Source organism: Pelobates fuscus, chromosome 7 (assembly GCF_036172605.1).
Source record: "Pelobates fuscus isolate aPelFus1 chromosome 7, aPelFus1.pri, whole genome shotgun sequence".
In the NCBI taxonomy this organism is placed as follows: Eukaryota; Metazoa; Chordata; class Amphibia; order Anura; family Pelobatidae; genus Pelobates; species Pelobates fuscus.
The window spans coordinates 6,567,958-6,595,165 of record NC_086323.1 but is presented as its reverse complement, the minus strand read 5'-3'; the positions used below and the strand labels follow the sequence as shown (position 1 = coordinate 6,595,165).

The 27,208-nt window shown below is 46.5% G+C and overlaps 1 protein-coding gene across 1 annotated transcript in view; it reads right to left on the bottom strand.

The window, feature by feature from the left end:
• Window positions 1–245: 245 nt before the first annotated feature.
• CFAP57 (cilia and flagella associated protein 57) overlaps window positions 246–27,208 on the bottom strand; it is a 78,603-nt gene continuing 51,640 nt past the window's right edge. The window contains exons 13-23 of the mRNA XM_063427649.1: window positions 25,856–26,011; window positions 23,946–24,039; window positions 23,439–23,629; window positions 22,116–22,289; window positions 21,619–21,777; window positions 21,000–21,143; window positions 19,779–19,895; window positions 13,404–13,538; window positions 3,134–3,277; window positions 1,335–1,470; window positions 246–698 (exon numbers count right to left, since the gene is read on the bottom strand). Coding sequence (XP_063283719.1) covers window positions 514–698; window positions 1,335–1,470; window positions 3,134–3,277; window positions 13,404–13,538; window positions 19,779–19,895; window positions 21,000–21,143; window positions 21,619–21,777; window positions 22,116–22,289; window positions 23,439–23,629; window positions 23,946–24,039; window positions 25,856–26,011 — 1,635 coding nt within the window. The 3' untranslated portion in view covers window positions 246–513. The remainder of the gene's footprint in view (window positions 699–1,334; window positions 1,471–3,133; window positions 3,278–13,403; window positions 13,539–19,778; window positions 19,896–20,999; window positions 21,144–21,618; window positions 21,778–22,115; window positions 22,290–23,438; window positions 23,630–23,945; window positions 24,040–25,855; window positions 26,012–27,208) is intronic.

Sequence of the window (27,208 nt, the reverse complement as noted above, 5' to 3'; positions counted from 1 at the left end):
CAACGGAGGGTACTCGGTCGGAGTACACGGAGCTCCGTTACACCTTGTGTCTTTCACTAAGGCTGTTCGGATGAATAGAATTTACAGAGTTTGGTTCACCCGACCCATGGACAGCCAATCACTTTCCCGCTCACTTATGGGGAAAAAAGTGTCAGGGGTACATTAAACCAGTACCAAGCTACATGATGCATTTTCTAGAAACATTTCTAGACAAAGAGAATGTATTTAGTTTTTATCATAACCGGATTGGAGAAGAGGTTTATTTGTTGCCAATAATAAGTCATGCATGTGGTGAAGCAGCGTCAAATACCTTTATTATTGTCTATATTTATATATTAAGGGTGGTCCTTCCTGGTATAACGGACTGTGGGGAGGTGCAAACTAAATAAACAGTCCAGATAAACACAGAGAGTACTATTATTATTATTTATATAGCGCCAGCTGTACAATGTGCGGGTTATAGCGAGAGCACAGTTTGTCCTCCTTGTTTTTCGGACTGTTTTTAATGAATACTTAGGTTGCGATTGCAGGTAGCTTGCCCACAGAGTTAGGTCGAATGGCTGCTATGGGTTCCTGTGACAGGTTCAAATCTCGTAAACGTTTAATTTCTAGTCTTTGCATTTCCATAATCCGGGCTGTTTCTTCTTCAGCGTTTAATCTTAGAACTCGAGGTGAATGGCGATCGTCAGTGGAAGATCCTGTAGAGAGGGAGATGTGGTAACAGTTGGTGGATCTGGGAGTTTGGAACTTTATAGAGAAAGAACTTTGTGATGTTTCATGTTATTCCCTTATGTTAGGGTTTTTTGAATAATTCGGTTTAATCGAATTCCCTATATAACATTATTAAATGTTGTTTTTTTTACCTGATCTACATAGCTTATTTTCTGTGTAATACATCTAGATACATTGTATCCTCTTTCTAAGTCATTACAGCTAAATATTGCATTCCAATATAGAATCAATTACTTTTCATCCCAAGGAGGCTACGCTGTAAGCTGCAATTATCCATCTAAAATAGGACTTAATGCTTGATATTCAACATCTTGATTTATTGCCTCCCCCTTTTAATCTCACCTCACCTTACACTTGCTTATTCTTTACGTGTACACTTTATATGTGTAGTGTGGCGTGTTTATTTATTATTTTCTTCTATGTATTCAATAAATGAGAAAATAAAGTTAAGTTACAATTATGAATGATGTTACATTGGTGGTAATTTTCTAGAGACTGGTTTCTAGTGGGACTGTCGTCTATTGGTTTCATTTAACGTTTCATTTTGCATTGACTGCTCTATAAAGGAATGACAGATTTAAGAGTTACAATCTCCTCATTACCTTTGGAGTCTGCAAGGCTGGACTTTCTATCCTTCCGGGTTAATCCCAGAGCTTCCTCGAGGTCATGGATCTTGGAGCGACTTACTTTTAGCTCCCGGCGCAAATCATTTATCTCCTTTATCAACGTCACATTTTCCTGTGAAAACAAACACATCCTTTTACAGGCACAATATAACCTTAAGATAAAATGGACTTCCATGTTTCATTACCCCCCAGTTACCTTGAAAAAAAATAAATCTTCTTTGTAAGTGGCTGTATAAGTCAGGGTCCCAAACACTTACCTAGTATCCCGATCCTGAATGTAAGTGGCTGTATAAGTCAGGGTCCCAAACACCTACCTAGTATCCCGATCCTGAATGTAAGTGGCTGTATAATTCAGGGTCCCAAACACTTACCTAGTATCCCGATCCTGAATGTAAGTGGCTGTATAAGTCAGGGTCCCAAACACTTACCTAGTATCCTGATCCTGAATGTAAGTGGCTGTATAAGTCAGGGTCCCAAACACTTACCTAGTATCCCGATCCTGAATGTAAGTGGCTGTATAAGTCAGGGTCCCAAACACCTACCTAGTATCCCGATCCTGAATGTAAGTGGCTGTATAAGTCAGGGTCCCAAACACTTACCTAGTATCCCGATCCTGAATGTAAGTGGCTGTATAAGTCAGGGTCCCAAACACTTACCTAGTATCCTGATCCTGAATGTAAGTGGCTGTATAAGTCAGGGTCCCAAACACTTACCTAGTATCCTGATCCTGAATGTAAGTGGCTGTATAATTCAGGGTCCCAAACACTTACCTAGTATCCCGATCCTGAATGTAAGTGGCTGTATAAGTCAGGGTCCCAAACACTTACCTAGTATCCTGATCCTGAATGTAAGTGGCTGTATAACACTTACCTAGTATCCCGATCCTGAATGTAAGTGGCTGTATAATTCAGGGTCCCAAACACTTACATTCAGGATCGGGATACTAGGTAAGTGTTTGGGACCCTGAATTATACAGCCACTTACATTCAGGATCGGGATACTAGGTAAGTGTTATACAGCCACTTACATTCAGGATCGGGATTCTAGGTAAGTGGCTGTATAATTCAGGGTCCCAAACACTTACCTAGTATCCCGATCCTGAATGTAAGTGGCTGTATAACACTTACCTAGAATCCTGATCCTGCATGATTTCCAAATTCAATGCCCTAGCGTGCAGCATCATTGTCTGATTGGCTCCCCGTGTTTAGCTATTTATCTCCAGTCAGTTGTCATTTATTATCACCTTTCTTAAACAATGACTAGCTACACATTCACATGAAATACATAACGTTAATACAATCCTAAGGTTTCTGTAGATCCCACCTTTACAGGGGTCTGCAATACTTTGTTTAATCTCTGCACTCCGTACAAGTCACTGTTCATAATGTACACGGGGCAGATCTTGAAGGAGAATTTAGGAGACAAGTGTCGGCAGAGTTCAGAATCCCACCGCTCTTTCCATTAAATCCAGCTCACAATGACGTAGAATAGTATTGTGTGTTTTGTTGTGCTAATCAAAATGTGGGTAAAATGTGTCATTATTAAAACAATTTCTAAAGTCTCATGTCCCAGGGAAGGCTGTTATTGGCAGAGACTGGCAGGGTGTACATTAGCGATGGCAGACACCGAGCTTGTCCTGTTTACCATCGTTGGAGCATGAGATGTTTCATTGTATCTGAACAGGGAGCGCTGTTCATTTAAAGTGAGTTCATTGAGCAGGTCTGCAGAACACGTTATATTCATGTATGTTTTAATGGATATGATGGAATTAATACCTGCATAACCCGAACATTATCGGCACGGTGAATCTCGGTATCCTTTACAAGTTTTTTTTGTAAAGTGCTGAGACTGCGCTCAAGGTGTTCCCGCTGTTTAGCATATTCTCGTTGGATGTCAGCGTCCACGCCAACTATTTCTGCCTGAATAATAGCAATAATATGAATGGATTAGAAATTGAATTGTATACTTAAAGTGAACTTGTCAAGACAGATATAGGTTTGCAGTTTTCTAACCATCTGGCTTAACTCATGTTATACAATTAAGTGTTTTTGTCCCCTAATACTATTAAAATCTCATTTGTTAATTTATTTCCATTAACCCTGTCTCCTGCTGAAAGGCCCAATTGCTTCTTATAACAGGTTAAAAGTCCTCAACATTTTAAGATACTGAATGTAAATACAACTTATCTGTTCACTCTCTTTATTCTCAGATTGCCTTCCAAAGCTCCTGCAATAAATCATTCTGGCTGTTTCTCTCCTCTCTTGGTGATTGCTGCTGGTGCTGCTCTCAAACATAGGCTGCCACTCCTACCTCCTTGCCTTTGCAGGCATTGCTTTACCTTAGGCTGAATTCAAGCAGGAGAGACTCCCAGAGGAGGGTTCCCCTGCGAAGAGACATGCAGAGCACAGTCTTCTTATCTATGTGCTGATTGGCATAGTCTGTACTTACTTACAAAGGGTTGTTTTTTAACCTCTGATTTTATAGATATCTTGAAATGTGCTAGCAATTCAGCTAGTACAAAGTATAGGTGAAGTTCGACTCTATGTCACTCAAGATTAAGATGTCTTTGTCATGACAGGTACAAGTACACCTGTTAGCGCTATATAAATATAATATACATACACTGTATACCTACTGCACTTACTGTACCTTCCTCTACTGTAATGTAACCTGTAACGTGCTGAGTACACCTGTTAGCACTAGATAAATAAAATATACACACACTGTATATCTACTGCACTTACTGTAGCCCCATGGAGCAAAAGCACAGCTTAGCGGAAAAGGGCCTTGACAGGGGTTAGGAGGCGGGCTTAGGAGGAAGGAAGATAGGAATGGAGTTATGGGTAAGTGGGCTGTCTATTTAAATAGGCAGCCATTTTAGAGCAGTCACTTTTAATTCCTACCTGGCTAAGTTTGTGTGCACTCCTGTGCTCATAGATTTGGCCTGGTGGGTTTTCTCTTTTTTCTCCTTACTGCAGGGACATGGACGAGGTGGAGAGACTGCTGGCGGGGATCCGGTCGGCGGCCCAGAACCAGGGAGCGGATTGGTTGCGGGCCCAACTTGGACCGGCCCTGGTGTTGGTGGCGGATCCGGAGAGAGGACGTCCTGTGCGGGCCAGGAGGCCACCGAGGAGGCTGAGCCCGGGCGCTGGGCCCGGTGAAGACACCCCTGGGACCAGCGGAGCGGCTGAATCGGGCCGCGACGGGACCGGCGGCCGCATGGTTGAGGCGCTGCCTCCCAGCGCGCCGCGGGGTCCCGGGAGGATCGTCGCCCCTGACCGGGGCTCCAAGGCTAGCTGCAGCAGGTCCGGCAGCCGCATGGTCGAGGCTCAGCCTCCCCGCGCGCTGCCGGAGCCTCCGATTACCACCACGCGGCGGGCGGCAGCCAGGACTGGTGCCGGCGCGGCTCCCTCGTTAGGTGAGGCCGCGCCTGGAGCGGGGACTGCGGCTGAGGTCGGGCGGTCCCCCGGAGTACATGGAGGCATGGGCTCGCGGCCCAGGAGGGCGCCCCCTCCGACGGGAGCCGTGGATGTCGGTAGCGGAGCGGGGCCGTCGCACACTGGACCCCTGGACATGCAGGCGAGTACAGGGGGCTCCGGCAGGGGCCCTCTCGGAGGGCACGATAAAGGGGGTGCACAGCAGGGGAGCCATAGGCGGGGGGAGGGGAGAGGGGGTAGTCGGGGGCCTACTGGGGTTGTAGAAGGGGGGGGGGCGGGAATAATAAGGCCCTAGTGAATTTAAGGGGACAGGTGGCTGGGCAGACCACTCAGGAGCACGGAAAGAGGATGAGTGAGGAGTTGCAGGGTAGGGGGGGGTCCTCTTGGGGGGGTGGGGGATGGGCCAGTAAGTCACAGTCTGTCGGGTTCGCATGGGGTGGGTAGATCAACTTATAGGGCAGGGGCGTCGGGTCGGGGTGGGTCCGTTGGCCACGGGAGGAGTTCATCCTGTAGCAGTGGGCAGTTAGGGGGGTGATCCGGAGTCTAGCGGGGGTAGTATTTCTCCCGTTAGGGCTAGGGGGTCTGCGGGGGCGGGGGGTAGGCCACAGGTCAGCCGGTCCACTTCAGATAGCTCAGGCGGGGGCAGGGGAGGAGCTCCCAGACGAGGCAAACGGGGGCAGTCATCGGGTATGAATCGTAGGAGTCGTAGTCCCCGCGGCGGGGCTGCCCGTAAGGCGCGCGGCAGGAGAACCAGGCAGCGGGAGGCTTTGGTGTCCAGCAGGCGCTCCCTGGGGCGGGACGGGAGGGTGGCGCAAGGACAGTTCACCCTTCCCAGGACTTCTCCTCGTTGCAGGTCTCGGAGCCGCTCCTCCTCAGTGTTGGCGAGGCACGGGGTTGGCTCCCCGGTCGGCGGGGCATCGGCGGATGTCGCTCATCCTGGTCCAATGGCGGTGGATACTGCAGCCCCAAGGGATCCCGGAACGAGGGGCTTGGCCGGTGAGTCCTGTGAATCATTACACTCCTGCACGTTAGTTAACACACTACAAACACTTCTCCACTCACTGGGAGCGGGGGGTGGTACGGGTGGGAACGTAGGTCAGGTGTGGGCGCAAGGGGCTGTGGTCGCGGGTTCGGGGGCCGGGGTGGCTGCCGGGACCGGTTCGGGTGCGGACGTGGGGGAGGTGGCTGGATCGTCGGTCGCGGTGAGCGAGCGGGCTGAGTTGATCGGAGGTGGGGTCTCCGAGGCGGCCCGGCAACACGCCTACGTGTCGTTTGCGGGTCCGCTGGGGGTGCACCTCAAATCGGAGGTGAAGGAAAAGATCTGGAAGGGTGAATTCTGCGAGATCTTTTCCCTCCTCCCTCTGGAGGAATTTATCGACCTCAAAGAGGAAGATAAAAAAGATGAAAAGAAGGAGGAGGAGGAGAAAAGGAAACGGTATCGGAAGATACCAAAATCCTTTGGGAACTGGTTACGGGCGTTTTGCGTGCTGGCCAGTGTATTGGGCGAGAAATCCCCCAGTTTATGCTCATCCTTATTTTGCTACCTGGATGGGATCTGGGAAGCGTACCGCACCTATGGCGGATTGGCATGGTGGTGGTACGACGAGCAGTTTCGGCAGAGACTGGCGGAAAATCCGGGTATGAGGTGGGACCAAATGGACCTGCCTCTATGGATGAAACTTATGATGGCGCAAAAAGCGCAGCCCTTTCAGCAAACGGCCGGCGGAAAAGGGCAGTCCGCCTCATCGGCCGCCTTGCAAAAGGGCTTCTGCTGGCTCTACAATGAGGGCCAGTGTAAATGGGGGGCGACCTGCCGCTTCAAACACGAGTGTTCGGGCTGTGGCGGCGCCCACGGGCTCCACCGATGCTTTAAGAAGGGGAAGTCAGGGAACGCCGGAGTCCCTACTACAGCCGGTGGTGGGGGGCGTCCCCTGCCTCGGGGCTTCACTCCGGTGAAGCTCGACGCGATGGGGCCGTGGCTAAGCCGCTACGGTAACAGGGCGGACGCCACGGTGCTCAGGGACGGTTTCGAGCACGGGTTCTTCATCCCGTTCCGGGACAAGGTTGGGACGGGGGGACTGCGCAACCTAAAGTCGGTGGCAGAGTTTCCGGGGGTGGTGCGGGAGAAACTGATGAAGGAGGTGCGGTTAGGTAGGATGGCGGGACCGTTCACGGCACCGCCGTTGGAGGGTCTCAGGGTTTCCCCCTTAGGGGTGGTGCCCAAGAAGGAGCCGGGGAAGTTTAGGCTCATTCACCACCTCTCCTATCCGAAGGGAGCGTCGGTGAATGACGACATCGACAGGGAACTGTGCTCGGTCTCTTATGCATCATTCGACCGGGCGGTCGACCTGGTAAGGAGAGCCGGGCGCGGGGCACTGATGGCTAAGGTGGACATTGAAGCCGCATTTCGGCTTCTTCCGGTCTACCCGGTTTGTCATCACCTGTTGGGGAGTTTCTTTGAAGGGGGTTATTACGTGGACCTATGTCTTCCGATGGGGTGTTCCATCTTTACTTCGAGAAATTCAGTTCTTTTCTCGAATGGGTAGTGCGGGTTGAGTCGGGTAACGGTGCATTGGTGCACTACCTGGATGACTTTCTCTGCGTGGGGCCGGCAGACTCCCCGGCGTGCCTGCACATGCTCAGAACGGTCGAATGGGTGGCGGGTCATTTTGGTGTACCGCTGGCAAGGGAAAAGACGGAGGGCCCGGCAGCTTGCCTTAGTTTCCTGGGTCTTGAGATAGATTCGAGGCTCGGGGAATGTCGGCTGCCGGCTGCGAAGTTGGAAGGTTTACGGGGCGTGGTGGCTGCGGTGGCGCGGGCTCGCAAGGTGACCCTGCGGCAGCTGCAATCTCTGGTGGGAATGCTCAACTTTGCATGCTGGGTGATCCCGATGGGTCGGGTGTTTAGCCGCAGCCTATCGGCTGCGACGGCCGGGGTGCGCTCCCCACATCATTTCATCTGGGTGTCGATGGCCATGCGGGCCGACCTGGCGGTGTGGGACACCTTCCTGCGGGACTTTAATGGGACAGTGTTTTTCCGGCAGGAGGGTGTATCGGCGTCAGAGTTGGAATTGTTTACCGACGCGTCGGGTAGCGTTGGCTTTGGGGCCTATTTTGCGGGTCGGTGGTGTGCGGAGCAATGGCCAGAGGCATGGAGGTCGAGCCCCCTCATGCGTAATCTGGCTTTCTTGGAACTCTTCCCGCTGGTCGTCGCCATGGCGCTGTGGGGAGATGGGCTGCGAGATCGTAAGGTGATCTTCTTCTCAGACAACATGTCCGTGGTGCACGCGGTCAATAACCAGTCCGCAGCGTCGAAACCGGTGGTTCGGCTGCTGCGGCATCTTGTGTTGATGTGTATGTCACTAAACGTAGTCTTTCGCGCGCGCCATGTGCCGGGGTATTTGAATGAAGTGGCTGACGCTCTGTCTCGTTTTCAGTGGTCCCGATTCCGGATGGCGGCTCCGGAAGCGCTGGAAATGGACGTGCCCAGACGAGATGTGGAATCTAGGAGCGTCTTGCTTGGGGGATTAGTGAAAGCTTTGCTGGCGCCGGCCACTTGGGCCGCCTACGATAAGGTTTGGAAATCTTGGGAACGCTACGAGGGCTGGATCAGGTGTGGGTGAGAGAGTCGCGCTTGGACGCCTTTTTGTGGTTTGCCTTTCGGCTACTAGCGAAGGAAGCGTCCCCCGCGGTGGTGGATAGGGCCATGGCGGCAATGGCGTTCTGGTTCAAACTCCGGGGGGAGGAGGATCTGACCAAGTCCTTCGTTATTAGGCAAGCGCTCAAAGGGTACCGGAAGGGCCGGAGATCTCCTGATACCAGGCGCCCAGTGTCGGTGCGGGTGCTTGGGGACCTAATACGGGTCCTGCCGGAGATTTGTTTAGACGAGTTTGAGGTTTCCCTGTTCCGGGCCGCTTTCCTCCTGGCCTTTTTCGGGGCCTTCCGGGTTGGGGAGTTGGTGAGCACCAACCGAGTGGTTTCCGGAGGGTTGCAGTTTTCAGGCATCTGGGTACTGGAGAACAAGTTGGTGGTGCACCTGGCCAGGTCCAAGACGGACGTCTTGGGAAAAGGCCGGGACGTGACGCTGGGGGCCCTGTCGGGCTCCGCGCTATGCCCGCTAGCCGCAGTGGCGGGGTACTTGGCTAGGAGGCCCGCGGGGGGGGGCTCATTGTTGGTACACGCGGACGGGTCTTCACTGTCCCGGTTCCAATTTACCAAAGTCTTTCGGTCGGGCCTGGGTAAGCTGGGCCTGCAGGCGGATAGGTTTGGGACACATTCCTTCCATATCGGGGCGGCCACGGAGGCCACACGCTTGGGGTTTGGAGACGATTTAGTGAAGCGGATTGGGAGGTGGGAGTCGGTGAGGTTCCGATCCTATGTTCGCTTGGGTTTATTGGATTGAGATTTGGGGTCCCGGATGGGGACGGGGATGTCTGACAGTCTGTTTATTTCTTCCCCAGGCCGGGTCGCATGGATCGTGGGACACTCTTTTGTCGTTGGGGCTGAAAGGAGGGCCGCAGCTCGAGCTCAAGGCCAGCAGCTGGGCTTTCCAAGGGAACACCTGTTAGTGCGATGGTTTGGGTACCGGGGAGGTTGCTGGGGGGATGTCTGCGGGGTCGTGTTCGGGATGGTGGCTGGTGGGCGGAGGCCCGATTTGCTGGTCATACATGCCGGGAGCAACGACTTGGGTCTGACGCCGCAGCGTCGACTGGTGAAATGGATGAAACAGGACCTCAACAAGTTGAGGGACCTGCTTCCGGAGGTGATGCTGGTCTGGTCGGAGATGGTCCCGAGGCGGCGGTGGCGCCACGCTCGGGACCCAGGGGCCATAGATAGGTGCAGGAAAAAAGTGAACAGCTTGATGGCAAGCTTTGTTCGGAAGTTGGGGGGGGTAGTGGTGCGGCACAGTGAGTTGGAGGATGGGCTGCTAGGCTACTACCACCCAGACGGTGTTCATCTCTCGGCTGTGGGCTGGGATCTATTGAACCTGGGTTGGCAGGAGGGGATGCAGAAAGTACTTTTTCTTCCGGGTGGCGGAGCTCAGACGGCTTAAGGGGTCAAGGTCTGAGCTAGTGGCGGGATGGGGAGCTGAAGGAGAAGAAATAGGGTCCCCAGGAGGAACCGGATGGAATTGGAAAATGGTGGACATTGGTGGTTGGTAGGTTTCGAGTCCTGTCGGTGGCTCAGAACCTGGTGGGGTAGGGGTATCCGGGTATACCCCTGCCGTGGTTAATTAATGGTTTGGCACTTTAAATTGGTTCATGTTGGAATAATTTGATATGTTATGTATTTGTATATACGTGTTATTTATATTGGGGTCATTGCCTTTTATATTGACAGAAGGATACGGGTGCAAGGGCAGAGTATGGGGGGCAATGACCCATGTTTTACATGTTAAATTATTTGGTTATGTTATATTATGATATTATTATAATGGTTATTAGTTGAAATTGTTAATAAAGCTGTGGACAATTTTTCCCATATATCTCTAGTGTCAGTGCATTATTGGGTAAGGTATGTGGGTTGGTTGTCCTGGATTCCGACTGCCCATATGGCAACTATACACCGGTCATGTACCTTCCTCTACTGTAATGTAACCTGTAACGTGCTGAGTACACCCGTTAGCACTATATAAATAAACTATACATACACTGTATACCTACTGCACTTACTGTACCTCCCTCTACTGTAATGTAACCTGTAAAGTGCTGAGTACACCTGTTAGCACTATATAACTAAAATATACACACACTGTATACCTACTGTACTTACTGTACCCCCCTCTACTGTAATGTAACCTGTGAAGTGCTGAGTACACCCGTTAGCGCTATATAAATAAAATATACATACACTGTATACCTACTGCACTTACTGTACCTCCCTCTACTGTAATGTAACCTGTAACGTGCTGAGTACACCTGTTAGCGCTATATAAATATAATATACATACACTGTATACCTACTGCACTTACTGTACCTCCCTCTACTGTAATGTAACCTGTAACGTGCTGAGTACACCTGTTAGCGCTATATAAATATAATATACATACACTGTATACCTACTGCACTTACTGTACCTCCCTCTACTGTAATGTAACCTGTAAAGTGCTGAGTACACCTGTTAGCGCTATATAAATAAAATATACATACACTGTATACCTACTGCACTTACTGTACCCCCCTCTACTGTAATGTAACCTGTAACGTGCTGAGTACACCTGTTAGCGCTATATAAATATAATATACATACACTGTATACCTACTGCACTTACTGTACCTCCCTCTACTGTAATGTAACCTGTAAAGTGCTGAGTACACCTGTTAGCGCTATATAAATAAAATATACATACACTGTATACCTACTGCACTTACTGTACCTCCCTCTACTGTAATGTAACCTGTAACGTGCTGAGTACACCTGTTAGCGCTATATAAATAAAATATACATACACTGTATACCTACTGCACTTACTGTACCTCCCTCTACTGTAATGTAACCTGTAACGTGCTGAGTACACCTGTTAGCGCTATATAAATATAATATACATACACTGTATACCTACTGCACTTACTGTACCTCCCTCTACTGTAATGTAACCTGTAAAGTGCTGAGTACACCTGTTAGCGCTATATAAATAAAATATACATACACTGTATACCTACTGCACTTACTGTACCCCCCTCTACTGTAATGTAACCTGTAACGTGCTGAGTACACCTGTTAGCGCTATATAAATATAATATACATACACTGTATACCTACTGCACTTACTGTACCTCCCTCTACTGTAATGTAACCTGTAAAGTGCTGAGTACACCTGTTAGCGCTATATAAATAAAATATACATACACTGTATACCTACTGCACTTACTGTACCCCCCTCTACTGTAATGTAACCTGTAACGTGCTGAGTACACCTGTTAGCGCTATATAAATATAATATACATACACTGTATACCTACTGCACTTACTGTACCTCCCTCTACTGTAATGTAACCTGTAAAGTGCTGAGTACACCTGTTAGCGCTATATAAATAAAATATACATACACTGTATACCTACTGCACTTACTGTACCCCCCTCTACTGTAATGTAACCTGTAACGTGCTGAGTACACCTGTTAGCGCTATATAAATATAATATACATACACTGTATACCTACTGCACTTACTGTACCTCCCTCTACTGTAATGTAACCTGTAAAGTGCTGAGTACACCTGTTAGCGCTATATAAATAAAATATACATACACTGTATACCTACTGCACTTACTGCACCTCCCTCTACTGTAATGTAACCTGTAAAGTGCTGAGTACACCTGTTAGCGCTATATAAATATAATATACATACACTGTATACCTACTGCACTTACTGTACCTCCCTCTACTGTAATGTAACCTGTAACGTGCTGAGTACACCTGTTAGCGCTATATAAATAAAATATACATACACTGTATACCTACTGCACTTACTGTACCTCCCTCTACTGTAATGTAACCTGTAAAGTGCTGAGTACACCTGTTAGCGCTATATAAATAAAATATACATACACTGTATACCTACTGCACTTACTGTACCTCCCTCTACTGTAATGTAACCTGTAAAGTGCTGAGTACACCTGTTAGCGCTATATAAATAAAATATACATACACTGTATACCTACTGCACTTACTGTACCTCCCTCTACTGTAATGTAACCTGTAAAGTGCTGAGTACACCTGTTAGCGCTATATAAATATAATATACATACACTGTATACCTACCGCACTTACTGTACCTCCCTCTACTGTAATGTAACCTGTAACGTGCTGAGTACACCTGTTAGCGCTATATAAATACAATATACATACACTGTATACCTACTGCACTTACTGTATCTCCCTCTACTGTAATGTAACCTGTAACGTGCTGAGTACACCTGTTAGCGCTATATAAATAAAATATACATACACTGTATACCTACTGCACTTACTGTACCTCCCTCCACTGTAATGTAACCTGTAAAGTGCTGAGTACACCTGTTAGCGATATATAAATATAATATACATACACTGTATACCTACTGCACTTACTGTATCTCCCTCTACTGTAATGTAACCTGTAACGTGCTGAGTACACCTGTTAGCGCTATATAAATAAAATATACATACACTGTATACCTACTGCACTTACTGTACCTCCCTCTACTGTAATATAACCTGTAATGTGCTGAGTACACCTGTTAGCGCTATATAAATAAAATATACATACACTGTATACCTACTGCACTTACTGTACCTCCCTCTACTGTAATGTAACCTGTAATGTAGCCATACTGATTAATTTTACAAATAATTCCCTTTTTGCTCCCAAAAAATGATTTGAAAGAAAACATGCAACTGTAGAATTTCATTATGTAACTATTAATAAATTGATATTTCTGTTTAATTTGTTATTAGAGACACAGATACAGATGGCTGTCAAAACTTAAATAAAAAGCCACAATTCCAAAAAGATTTTAAAGATGTCAGCCATGTAGTGTGTTTAATATATAAATAATGGGAATTGTTCCAAACAGCGAGAAACGTAGGACTGCGGAGGCACTGAGCGAGTCCTGAATTAACACTTACCACGTCACTCTCCTGAACGTATTTTGAATAGAGTTCTCTAATGCTGTCTTTCAGTTTTTTGGGTTCTTGAATAAATCCCACGCAGTTATGTAAATCTGTCTTAAATCGTTTAACAACGGCTTCGATATCTCGTACCTGAGGAGAGAGATCACAGATATTTACGAACGCGTCAAAGTCAGATGCATCTAACCTTATCCCTTATTTCACAAATCATATTTATTAAGTAGTAAAAGGAAAAAAAAGAGTTGTAGCAACCCTTTAAGGTCAAAATCGAGTAATAGAAATATTATCTAGGGGGCATGGTCTGGGGTAGGAGCAAGATGGACGTGTCCGTGTAAAGCTCCGCCGGGATCGCCGGACCAACAGCTGATAAAAGCCACAAGATCGTAAGTTAATTGTTAGCTACCTGCGGGGGAACCCAAGGTGGACAAACGGGCCCCGAAAAAGCAGACGAAAAAGCACACTGAGCAGGGCACTACGGTGTCGGATCTATTCGCGGCCTCCCGTGTTATGAGGAATACCACCCAAGATTGCGGACGGGAGAGCACTGGAGGGCCTCGATCTCCGTCCAGCCCAGGCTCCAGCGTGGCACCTGGACCCCAAGAGCCGGACATTAAACAGATACTGGCAACCTTGGCGGAGGTAAGGACTTACCTGGCAACGGAAATAGCCAGGAATACCGCCGAAGTCAAGGTGGAGATTCATGCGCTGGGGACCAGAACTGCAGTCCTAGAACAATGTGTGGAGTCCACGGTGAAAGCCCACAACACGGCCGCCGCTCAAATTAACCTATTAACATCCAGGTTAGCGGTGGCTGAATCTGCGTTGGATGACCTGGGCAACCGCTCGCAACGGAATAACATCAGGCTGCGGGGTCTGCCAGAACAAGACGGGGAAGGCTCCCCGATTGAGGTGGTCTCCTCCATATTTAAACCGCTCCTCCCAAATATACCTGAAAGCCACTGGCATATTGAGAGAGCGCACTGCGCACTGCGAGCCCGCCGGGCAAATGATAACAGGCCCAGAGATGTCATCATTAAGTTTTAATTTTTTCAAACGAAGGAAGCTTTGATGAGACACGGAAGAGAAGGCCAAATTAAGTACAAAGGGGCTGAATTGGCCTTGTATCAAGACCTAACGCCAGACACCCTGAGGTAGCGGTGGGAATGGCGGCCAATAACGGAATTGCTCCAGCGGCATTCCATTAAATATGCGTGGGGACATCCGTTTCGGCTGATGGCCTTTAAGGACGGGCGCTCTAGGATCCTACACCCGGGCGGCGATCCGGTGTCATTTCTACACGAGCTAGGGGTGCAGGACACGGGAGGAATCACGGTTCCAGATGCAGCGACAGCAACAGTACATCCCCTCCCCCGAGACTGGTACACGGTGGGTGAGTGAGGTCAGAAGGGTATTCTTTTCCGTTTTGGGGCCAGTTCCTCGAGGGGATGGCACCCAAATGGGATGGCTGGCAGGGGGGTGTTCTGCATCCTGATTTTGGGAGGAGGATTTTTTTTTATATCTGCGGGCACGTTTTTCTGTTTTTGGTTTAGGGGTTCTTTTGCCCGCTGAGACCGGGTTCTTATCACTCGGCCCGAGGCTCTCTTTCGGGGGGGCTCCGATTTGTCGTGGGGAGGGTAAGGGCTTATGTCTCCTTGCGAAGCCTCCTTGTGATGAGGAGTGGGGTAGTATCCCTATTTTTGGGCCCCTTTGGGGTCATGTTTTCAGCGCTTATCCATGCCCGCACCCAGTTTATAACCGAAGCATGGTGTAGATACTAGCTTGTATGTGGATGCTTAGAATTTTGAACAGGGGCCTGGACTTAAATCTTCCAAAATAGCCGACGGGTGGCGGGAAGGTTGTTGTGGGCGGCTGGGTGGATTGCGGCGGGGAGATAAAATGTTTTTTTTTTTGTTCCACAATGTATGGTTTGCTTTTATCTCCCTAAATGTTTCTATTTTTTGAGTTTTTGCTATCAAGAGTAAGCTGAGGCTAGCTGTTGAGATATGTGGTGGTGGGTGGCTGGGGGATACCATAATCGATCTCTAGCTTTTTGTAAGCGTCACTCGCGCCACCTAGCAGAGCAATAGCTCAGAGGGCCCCTCAAACATGTTGTAAGGAGTGGGATCTGTGATTATGCGAGGGGAGGGGGGGGCCTCATGGGTCTTAGCCGTCCCACTTCCCGTTTCCGACTAAGGGGAATGTACCATACTTTATGGGCTTCACAATATTCGCAAGGTGAGAGATAGTGCTATGCCGTACGCACCATAGTTCTACTGGTCGGGCTTACTTAGACGTTTATATCACTACTATCATCTTTGGTGGAACCATTAAGCTTTCTAGGGGATCGGGACGACTAGGGAATCGTGGGATGGGCAAATTGATGGGGGATGGGGAGAGCCCGGGACGGAGTGCATGTATAATAACCCTCGGGAGATTGTAGTGGGATGTCCCTACTGGGCAACTGTACCGGCAACGGAGGCTTACGATGATGTTTTCTAGGATGCGGTCTCATTAAAAATTTGGATTGGTCTGAGTCCCTGGTCCTGTGGGACCTGTGAGGAGGGCTGGAGGGACAGGGACTCACACCCCACATAGGCCTGGCTATTGGTAAGACCAGGCACCAGTTGTATATAATATGTTTCTCAATTCTTTTCTTCCTTTTTTCCACCTTAGTCTTATTCTTTCCCCTTTGCATTTCTTACCCTATCTTTCCCTGGAGGGGGACGTGGGGGAGGTACCCCTAAGGAATGGCCGGAGATTAACTGAAGTTCACTTGAGGGATGAGCGAGTCCAATCAAGGAGAGGGAGCAGGACGACTAGTAAGAATACATTGATTGGTGCCACGTGCACTAAGCAGGCTGGAACTCGCTGGCAAAACATGTTCCTTCCACCCGCAAGAAAGGTAAATGAGGTCAATTTAGAGCGCATGCTTAACAATATGCCTTATCATAGCGAAACCAATAGGGCAGGTCCATGCCAGTGAAGATATTGTCATTGAATGTTAAGGGACTCAACGCACCCAAAAAAAGGCGCCTCATGTTTAGGGACCTCAAGAGATTAAACCCAGATATAGCTTTCCTGCAGGAGACACACATCCCGGCATCGGCGAAGTTTGCGCTTAGGGACCATGCGTACCGCACCACATATCTAGAGTCTAGAGCTCTCAATAAGAGGAATGGGGTAGCTATTTTGATACATCACAGATGCTCACTCACTGTTTCAAAGATACACACAGACTCGGGAGGCCGCTTTGTACTCCTGTCGGGAACGCTATACTCCCATAGTATACATATTCTCAATCTTTACGGCCCGAACGACCCTTCTAAGGAGTTCTGGGCGGAATTGACTCAGGTAATCAATGCATTGCCACATGGAATTGTAATAGTAGGGGGCGATTTCAATGCAGCTCCATGCCCAGCAAGAGATAGGGGACCTGGTAAAAATCTCCTATATCACACAAAAGGGGCGGGCAGGACAAATTATTACATGTTTTCATGCAAGATACAGGCATCGTTGATGTTTGGAGGGCGCAACACCCGGATGATAACGATTTTACATTTTACTCAGCACCCCATGATACCTATTCGAGAATTGATTTGTTTTTGGTTAATCCCTCCTCAGTCCCCAAGGTATCGGAGTCGACTGTAGGCTCCATCACTTGGTCGGATCACGCAGACGTTTCCCTAACACTGGATAAACTAAGTGTGGCGTCCCCGTGGTCCTGGAAATTGAATACGTCTCTGAGATCCTGAGGTTGTCGAGACGGTGAGGAGGGAATTAACTGACTATTTTGCTAGAGAAGCCGAATCAGACCTGTCAAAGGTGACGGTGTGGTCAGCTCATAAAACAGTGATTAGAGGCATTTTGATTTGTGAAGCTACATTGAAGAAAAAGCCCTATTGCTATCATCCCTTCTGGAGTCTTTGCGTAAGGCTGAACAAAGACATAAGACTGATGCTACACCCACTAATTTACAGGCGGTTCAGGACCTGAGGGCCTCGGTCAGAGGAACGCTGCTGGACGATACGGCACGGGCTATCATATGGTCTAAACAGACCTACTTTGAAAAAGCTAACAAGATGGACACCCTACTGGCGAGGTCGCTCTGACCACGACAGCAAAGGACTCACATGTCCTCGGGTCAATGCCGCACAGACCCAACAGACATAGCAACGGTATTTACAGAATTTTTCACTAAACTATACAATCATTCCACAACAGACCCAGCCAGAATACAAAGTGAAGGAGACAGAATACACGCTTTTCTTGCCGGGCTGGACTTAGCAAAACTAAATGACGTCGGAAGTTGAAAACTTGAGAAAACCAGTCTCGGCGGAGGAAGTAGATGTGGCAATCTCCACATTGAAGAGTAACAAGGCACCGGGACCAGATGGCTTTTATTATAAAACTTTTAGGGAAGAACTGGTTCCGCATATGGAAGCTTGGCTCAATGAATTACTGGATGGATGTTCTCCTGATAGAGACATGTCGCTAGCCGATATTGTCTTACTGACGAAACCGGGTCGGGATCTGTCGATCCCAGAAAACTTTCGCCCGATATCCCTTATCAACCACGATTATCCCTTATCAACCACGATTCCAAAATACTGGCGAAAATTCGGGCCACCAGGATAAACCCGATGCTGCCTCGATTGGTTCACCTGGACCAGGTGGGGTTTATACCAAATAGACAGCTTTTTGAGAATACCAGACGTAATGTAGACCTCATATGGAGACAAACCACCAGGAAAATACCGACAATGTTACTGTCGTTGGATGCCGAAAAGGCGTTTGACAGGGTTAAATGGCCTTATTTACAATGCTGGATCATTTTGGCTTCCCAGCCCAGTTTACGACGGCGGTGCGAGCCATGTATACCAACGTCAGGGCGCAGATTCGCATTTCAGGCGCAAGGATAAATCCATTCGGTCTGAGCAACGGCACTAGACAGGGCTGCCCGTCGTCACCCTTATTGTTTGCTTATCGTTAGGCAATACGCGCAGCTTCGGACATTAAAGGGGTAGATGTCGGAGGGCAAAGTGACAGCCTGTCACTTCCTCCCAGCGTCATGCAGAGGGACAGCGCGGGAGGGAGAGGAGGCAGCTGCAGCATGATGGGAGCACAAAGTGCTCAAGACCCCTTTCACTCCCCCCAGCAGGACCAGGACTCCAAGCCACCCTCCTGGACATACAAGGTAAGCTAACAGGAGGGTGTCTGGAGATATTAAAAAATAACTTGTGTGTGAGTGTTTGTATGAGTTTGAGTGTGTGTAAGTGTGCATATGAGTGTGTGTGTGTATGAGTATGTGCATGTGTGTGAGTGAGTATGGGTGTATGTGTGAAAGGGTGTTTGTGAATGTGTGTGTGTCAGGGTGTGCATCTGTGTGTATATATATGTCAGTGTGCTTCTGTGTCTGTGTGTGCGCACACATCTGTGTATGTGCCTCTGTTTCTCAGGGTGTGTGTGTTTATGTTAGTGTGTGTATTAGTATCATGGTGTGGGCATTTATCAATGTCTGTGTGTGTCGGGGTCTTTATATGCATCTGTGTGTTAATGTGCATGAATATCTGTGTAAGTATGTATGTGGTAGTGTATGTGCATACATCCAATCAGTCAAACACCAGCACAACATACAAGTACACTCCTGCAATCTAATACAAATATTACATAGAAACATAGAATGGGACGGCAGATAAGAACCATTCGGCCCATCTAGTCTGCCCAATTTTCTAAATGCTTTCATACAAACACACCCCGGCAATCAAACACAAACATTACATACAAAAACACCCCTGTATTAAAACACAATAAATGTATACAAGCACCTCTTCAAACACCAACACTGTACATTACACTATAGCGCCAGTAAATGCCGCAGCGCTGTACAGATATACAAACTAGAGATTTTGACTTGGGGTGCCTTGGGAAAATACTGAAATATTAAGGGCGCCTTGAACCTAAAAAGTTTGGGAACCACTGGACTAAGGCAAAGAGCAGTAAGAGCAATAAGGATATGGAATTCTCTGCCTGAAGAGGTGGTTTTATCAGAGTCCATACAGATGTTTAAACTGCAATCGGATAAATACTTGCAAAAACATACAACAACATAAACTTTAATTTGTGGGGTAATAGTTTCTTGATCCAAGGATCTGACTGCTATTTTGTGGTCAAAAATTATTTTTTTCCTAGTTTGTTGCAAAATTGGAAGCGCTTCAGACTGGGTTTTTTTTGCCTTTTTTTGGATCAACAGCAAAAAAAATTTAAGAAAGGCAGAACACGTCTCTTTTCAGCCTATGTAAGTAATGACTCCGAAAGTCAGCCAAAGCCAGTCTGCTGAACTAGATGATCTCACTGGCTGCCTCTCTGATTTACCTTCTGCCTCTCTCTGTGCATCTCACGATCAGTAGCTTTTAGTTTCTGTTTCAACTCAGTGATGTTTAAATCTAGTAGTGAGTTCTGCTTGTGGAAACGTTCGAGTTCAGCTTCCATCTTGAACAGAAAAAAATAAGAGAAACTTAAAGTGTTATAGAGAGAGACGAGTGGGAGCATTAATAGCAGGAAACACGATCAGATAGTAGATGAATGAGACGTACAGAGAACACAAATAGAGAGATGTGTGCTGTGGCAAGCAGAATCTCGCCACGGGCTCCAGGAGGAGCCTGCTTGCCAGCCTCCTGCCTCAGGACTATGGCCCCTGCAATATACCTTGTCTAAAACACTTTAAACGGCTCTCTTCGTGTGGTTTGGGTTATATGGTTCGAGAACCGAACAGCCACACGAACCAGAGACCACCCGGGAGCTTGTTTAGCCTAATTGACAGTTTGTAATAATTTCCTCCGCAATGTTCTAAGTGTTCCTCTGGGTGACGGCATTTCGCGAACGCAGGCAGCGGTGTTTGGGCATTGCTCTCCTGGAACTAAAATCAGACACGGAAACTTCCAAACACCGCTGGACTTCCATAATCGCCTGCATTCGGTTCTATACAACTTAGAAGGGCACTGTTCGGTAAGATCATTCGTCTGGATAAGGGGAACAAGCTCCACGGTATGAATATTGACTACGTTCGGTAGTTTGTTTGTTTTTAAACTACCAAACTTGACAGACCGTTAGCACTGATTTCATGGAACTGTTTTGGGCATAGGACCATGTGCATGGTCGGTCAAATTGTAACTTCCATGAAAATCCTGAACCCCTGAACTGATCCGGGTGATTTTTGGATATGTTGGTGACAGAATCGGGGCTATCAGGGGATGTGTAATTTTTAAAAGCACAGATTTCAATAGAAATTGTCACTTTTGTTAATTAACCTTGTTATACCCCGCCCCCAGCTGTCAAGCAGAGAACCATTCCAGTTACTTCCTGTTTTGTTTAGCTCAGTGGAGATAAAAAACGAGGCAGCACCTGCCTTGCAAAGACTTCTCATTGAGCTGCATTGGGAAGCCTGTGATAGGACAGACACCGAAAGTCTGGGCGGGGTTAGAAGTTTCTACAAGCTGTTTTAGATATATCTCCAATGCATGTTTTCATTGGGAGTACATCTATTAAACAGTATTTTTTTATTTGGACAGTGCAGGGTTAAGAGATAATGTTCACCTCCTGAATCTGCTCTTTCATCTCTTTGATTTCATTCTCTCGTGGTTCGATTTGTTTCTTTAATTCTTTGATTTTATAATCCAGAACAAACTTAAATTTCTCCAGTTCTTGGTTCTTTTTCTTCAGATCATAAATTCTCTTCTCCTGCATCGAACACAATGAAAACATTAAGTGATGCATATACAGTTCTCCCATATTTACCATACATCAAATCACACAGCAATGGACAAGCCTATAGTGAGAGCGTGAAATATTAATATTCATTAATCTCTTTAAGGATCAACAACGCTCTGCATCTTTATCACAATACTCTCCTTAAATTATCATTAAACATCCTAATGAGAAACATCAGGTCCCTTCTGCTGCTGCTAAATAAAACGGACCCTGGATGAGTGTCTTCCATTCTCTGATTGTGATGCCAGCAGAAAACGCTGTAGGGCCGTATGATGGTGGGTGCCATAGGGCGCAGTCCGTGGATACTGTGTCTGTTTGGTAACACGGAGAGCCAGTAGCAGAACTGAAATATCTGGGACAATTAGCACTGGGCGAGTGCTTGCTCATGTCCCATCACAAAGATCACAAGACACCATGTCTCTCCATGACTAGGCCCAGAGCTCACCTTGTCCTGAATAGTTTCATCTCTCTCCTGAATCTCTCTCTTAAGCCCTTGGATGTCCTTTTCCAGGGATTTGATGACTCCCTGCAGCTTCTGTTGTTCTGCCTTCATCCTATCAATGTCATTTCCACGTTCCTCGATTTCTTTTTGCAGGCTGCTGAACTACATGAGGGAATGGCATAAACATCAAAACTCAGAATACCAGAGGTTCCAGCGACACATTGAGAACATATATACAGTACAGGTAATATCACTGTCATCGGGGGGGGGGGGGTCCAATGCCAATTAAGAATGCCATGCACTCTATATCAGAACTACAGGAAAGCTGGTAAATGGGGCAAGCCAGGTAAATACATCAAACACGCAAGATAACAGGCAGGTAGGAGCCGAGAAATTTATTTCTATTCAGGAAACTGATTAAAAGCCTGAAAAAATGTAATAAGGAAGGAAAGATATCAATAAGATACGGAGCAAGTATTACTAGGAGTACAGGGATTTACCTTTTTTCTCATGATGCCAGTTTCTCCTTTCAGACGAAGCGAAGTCTCTCGCTCCTCCCTTAGACGACGCTCGTAACGGATTTTTAAATCCTGTATTTCAAGGTCTCCATCTTCCTCAATTTGTTTTTTTGTCTCCTCATACTCACGTTGATGCTGACGTGCCTCTTCTTGAGTCTGCAAGAGATTTCAATAAAGCATCTGTAGTAATTGTGTGGCTAAAGCCCTACATTGAAGACCTCCATGCCTTGAATTCATTGATAAAAAGACACGGCACAATTTCTCATCTCACAATCCCCCAATTCTAGGAGTTTCAGTTTATCATTGTGGCGAAACCGCTGCCTGTTCGTGGATTTTCCCTCTCTTTTACATGTGTTTCCCCTGTCTGTTCATTTATTGTGCCCGCTCCCCGTTCGGGAGTGCTTCCACGAAGGGAATTCATTCACTTTCCGAACGGGGACCACCCCAATAGCTCATTTAGAATGTTAGGTTAGAATGCTCACACATTGCAACATAGGTGTCAAAACTGCAAGGGAAGTAATTAATTAATACTTCCCTCCGTAGCCGCCGTTCGTATAGATGGACGGTGGCCAGGGAGAGCATTCATACCCCGAAAGGAGACGCTTCCCTTGTCTGGGTTTCACCCTAGGACCTCGCGAGCAGAGATTGGTCGGTTGAGGGACCGAGGGTCTCTGAAATTGGTGTGGGCACTTTTGGGGCACTGGCGAGTTTGGCGGGCTCTCATTAACCTGAGGGACAAAGGGACCTGCCCTTTTCCCGCGGGCGGGCTTTTTTGTGCATGGGAGACAAAGGGACAGTCTCTTTTTCCCATGCCTAGGCTCCCAGACACAGAGGCTCTTGGGAAGAAGACCCCCATGGTGGCTAGTAGGGATACCCTGTACTTTTAGTGGCGGGCTTTGGGGACAAAGGGAACAGAGTCCCTTCTCATGCTAGGGACCTCGGGAGGGGGAGGATCCTGGGAGGTGACTTTGTATGTTTGGTGTGATCCACCCCTTGTATGGTGTTATGCATTAAAGCCGTTTGTGGCCAATAAAATTGTGTTGTACCTCCAAGACTGTGTGTTGTCCAGTTACTGGGGGGAAATGGGTCTCTTTGTTCTTTACATGGATCCTCCACAGCTGAAGGAAAGCAATTAGCGGAGGTAACCAGCCGGGTTACCCTGGGTCCGCTACAATCACCAGCTTGAGGCCTTGTTATGTAACTAAAATAACAGGCGGAGAAGCTGCTGGTAAGAAAGTCCTAATACCAGCACTCAGTGCCAGCAGTAGGAGCATAGAAAGTAGATAAAGTGGTGGACACCCTCACCCATTGCAGCTGAGACATCTTGTCCTGCAGTTTGGCCTCGTAGTGTTCCGTTAGTTCCTCCAGCGCTAGTGTCTTACTTTCCTCCAACTCATGGAGCTGCTTCTCGTATTCCTCCTGCATTCGCTGTGATTTGCCTTGTAACTCTTGGTATTTCTCATATTCCAGGAGCAGCTTCTGGTTATTGGAGGTCTCTGTGCGGGATATACAATGCAGTGTTAGAAGAACAACCTACAACGCTACAAAAAACACAACAACCACTTCATGAATCAATTACCAAATCTCTAATAGCTGCTTGGGAAAAGTTATAAAACTTAGGGTCACAGCCCGGCTATTTCAGTCTAAACATCATTCGTATTTTAATTGGCTACATTTCAGAATTTAGTGAATAAACCGGATATATAACACACACAAGCTGCTACTTCGATGAATTTAATCGGTTTGTGTTTCTGTTACCAATAGTGCGGTTATTATATATACACAATTTATTACAATCACTGTATACCATACCCAGGTCCTGCACCTCTCGAACCTGCTTCTCTATTAATTCACTGATTTCATCCTGATGTTTCAAATCATTTTTCTCTTTATCAGCTTTTAAAATCTGCAAGACAACAGGACGTATACCTTCAATAACACGTGTAATAATTGTTCACAAGGATATACCGGAGTCACAGCCTCCAACTCCTCCCTTAGAACGTTATGTACAAATCGATTGCAAACTCTTACACTTTGATACCGGCTAAAAGCTCTATGCAATAAGTAGAATGACTCATAGCCCATGTATGTAATGTGATCGATCAGTTTAATCATCGCCCATGTATGCAATGTGATCGATCAGTTTAATCATAGCCCATGTATGCAATGTGATCGATCAGTTTAATCATAGCCCATGTATGTGATGTGATCGATCAGTTTAATCATCGCCCATGTATGCAATGTGATCGATCAGTTTAATCATAGCCCATGTATGCAATGTGATCGATCAGTTTAATCATAGCCCATGTATGCAATGTGATCGATCAGTTTAATCATAGCCCATGTATGTAATGTGATCGATCAGTTTAATCATAGCCCATGTATGTAATGTGATCGATTAGTTTAATCATAGATCACATTACATACATGGGCTATGATTAAACTGATCGATCACATTACATACATGGGCGATGATTAAACTGATCGATCACATTACATACATGGGCTATGATTAAACTGATCGATCACATTACATACATGGGCTATGATTAAACTGATCGATCACATTACATACATGGGCGATGATTAAACTGATCGATCACATTACATACATGGGCTATGATTAAACTGATAGATCACATTACATACATGGGCTATGATTAAACTGATAGATCACATTACATACATGGGCTATGATTAAACTGATAGATCACATTACATACATGGGCTATGATTAAACTGATCGATCACATTACATACATGGGCGATGATTAAACTGATCGATCACATTACATACATGGGCTATGATTAAACTGATCGATCACATCACATACATGGGCTATGATTAAACTGATCGATCACATTACATACATGGGCGATGATTAAACTGATCGATCACATTACATACATGGGCTATGATTAAACTGATCGATCACATCACATACATGGGCGATGATTAAACTGATCGATCACATTACATACATGGGCTATGATTAAACTGATCGATCACATCACATACATGGGCTATGATTAAACTGATCGATCACATTACATACATGGGCTATCAGTTTAATCATAGCCCATGTATGTAATGTGATCGATCAGTTTAATCATAGCCCATGTATGTAATATGATCTATCAGTTTAATCATCGCCCATGTATGTAATGTGATCTATCAGTTTAATCATAGCCCATGTATGTAATGTGATCTATCAGACGGAAGCCGACTGTCGCTGACTCTACGTTATTGGTTTTTTGCATGGAGATATTATTATTAGCAGCACTTATATAGCATCAACATATTCCACAAAGCTTTCCAATTTTAATATGAGGATATAACAGGAAATATGAAACAAGTAATAACAAATGAGGGACACGAACCCCACTCAGTGAAGATGATGTAACTGTGTCATGTTTTTATGTTATTGGTGTAAATGTTTGTTTATGTTGTATTTACTCGCTGTTCAAATCACTTTCATTTTCCTGATATCGAAGGTTTTGCTTTTTTGTACAGTATAACCCGCCCCTTAGCCACACCCCCATGAAACACCTGTGATAATCTTCCTCAATCTTCTCCAATTGCGTGTGATGTCACTCAGCGCTGGCGCATTGCGTGAGAGAGAGGAGTGCACTATACGCCGCTATTTATTACAGAAATAATTATAATATTAAGACGGAACACTTACGGACCTTGCTACGCTATAGGAAAGAACAAATAATACCTGATTTGTGGTCTTTAACACCTCCATCTCCTGGATGAATTTCTCCGTCAGTTCCTTCAGTTTTTCATTATAATTCATGTCCTTTAACCGCAGCTGATACTCGTTCTCCATTTTTAGCTCCTTGACGCGCGTCTCCAGCTCTGACATCACCTGATTCTGGAATGAATAAGATCCAAAAACAGAACAGATCAGAGTTCATGAAAAATCCATATAAACTGTCCATCACCCAGCTTAATGTGATGCCAACCTCATCAAATAAGAGGAAAATGAAAATAAAGCAAAGTGTCTAAATAGGAGACAAGAAAGATGCGGCACTGCCCAGGACAACCCTTTTCCATCGAACCGCCTGTAATGGATCACCTGGTACCCCGACTGGGTACCTCCGTTATTGGATGCTCCTAGCGCTTCCTGAGGGCTCCAAGCCGACACCATAACCACCGTAGACTCCTTCCGAGAGCAAGACAGAAACAAGGTCTTAAAAGAGCTTTGAAGTGATTATCCTTGTAATGAAATAGCAATTCCTCCAATAAGAGACAGGACTCTAGATTGAGGTTGAAGAAGAACTGTCTAAAACTTTATTTTCCTTGGACTAGCCCATATGGTCATTACATTAACATTGCTGTGAAAACTCAATAAAATTACAAACAGTCAAATCATAGCAGGCAACATACAGTGACTTATTATAACACAATGGCATATTTTTAAAGAGACAATAATTAACAGAAAATATCTCACATAGAAACATAGAAACATAGAAACATAGAATGTGACGGCAGATAAGAACCATTCGGCCCATCTAGTCTGCCCAGTTTTCTAAATACTTTCATTAGTCCCTGGCCTTATCTTATAGTAAGGATAGCCTTATGCCTATCCCACGCATGCTTAAACTCCTGCAGAACATGCCTGCAGAATTAGCAATATGCAAATCGACCCGAATATGCAAATGAACCAGTCTTGCTATTCAGGTAGTGCATATTGCTGTTGCTACCAATAGAGGGCACTAGACAAGCTCCATAGCCAAATCCACCTAGTTTGTAGCAAACCTCAGCAGTACAGGAGAGCAGGCGATACATCCAAGGGGCCATAGTCACATAGCAGGAGGCTGGCAATCAGACTTCTCCAATGCCCAGTGGCGAGGCTGTTCCGCAACACCGCCTAACTATCGAAATACTTATAAATGTTATATCATGGACTTTATCATTGTTCCAGGTGCTTGTGATTACCAACTCACCATGATTGGGAAACATTGAATAAGTAAATATCATTGCTATGAGTTACAGGAACCACCAGTAAAAAGAGTTAATTAACAGTTTTCTTTTTTAACACCATATTAATATCAAACTTCCACTGGAT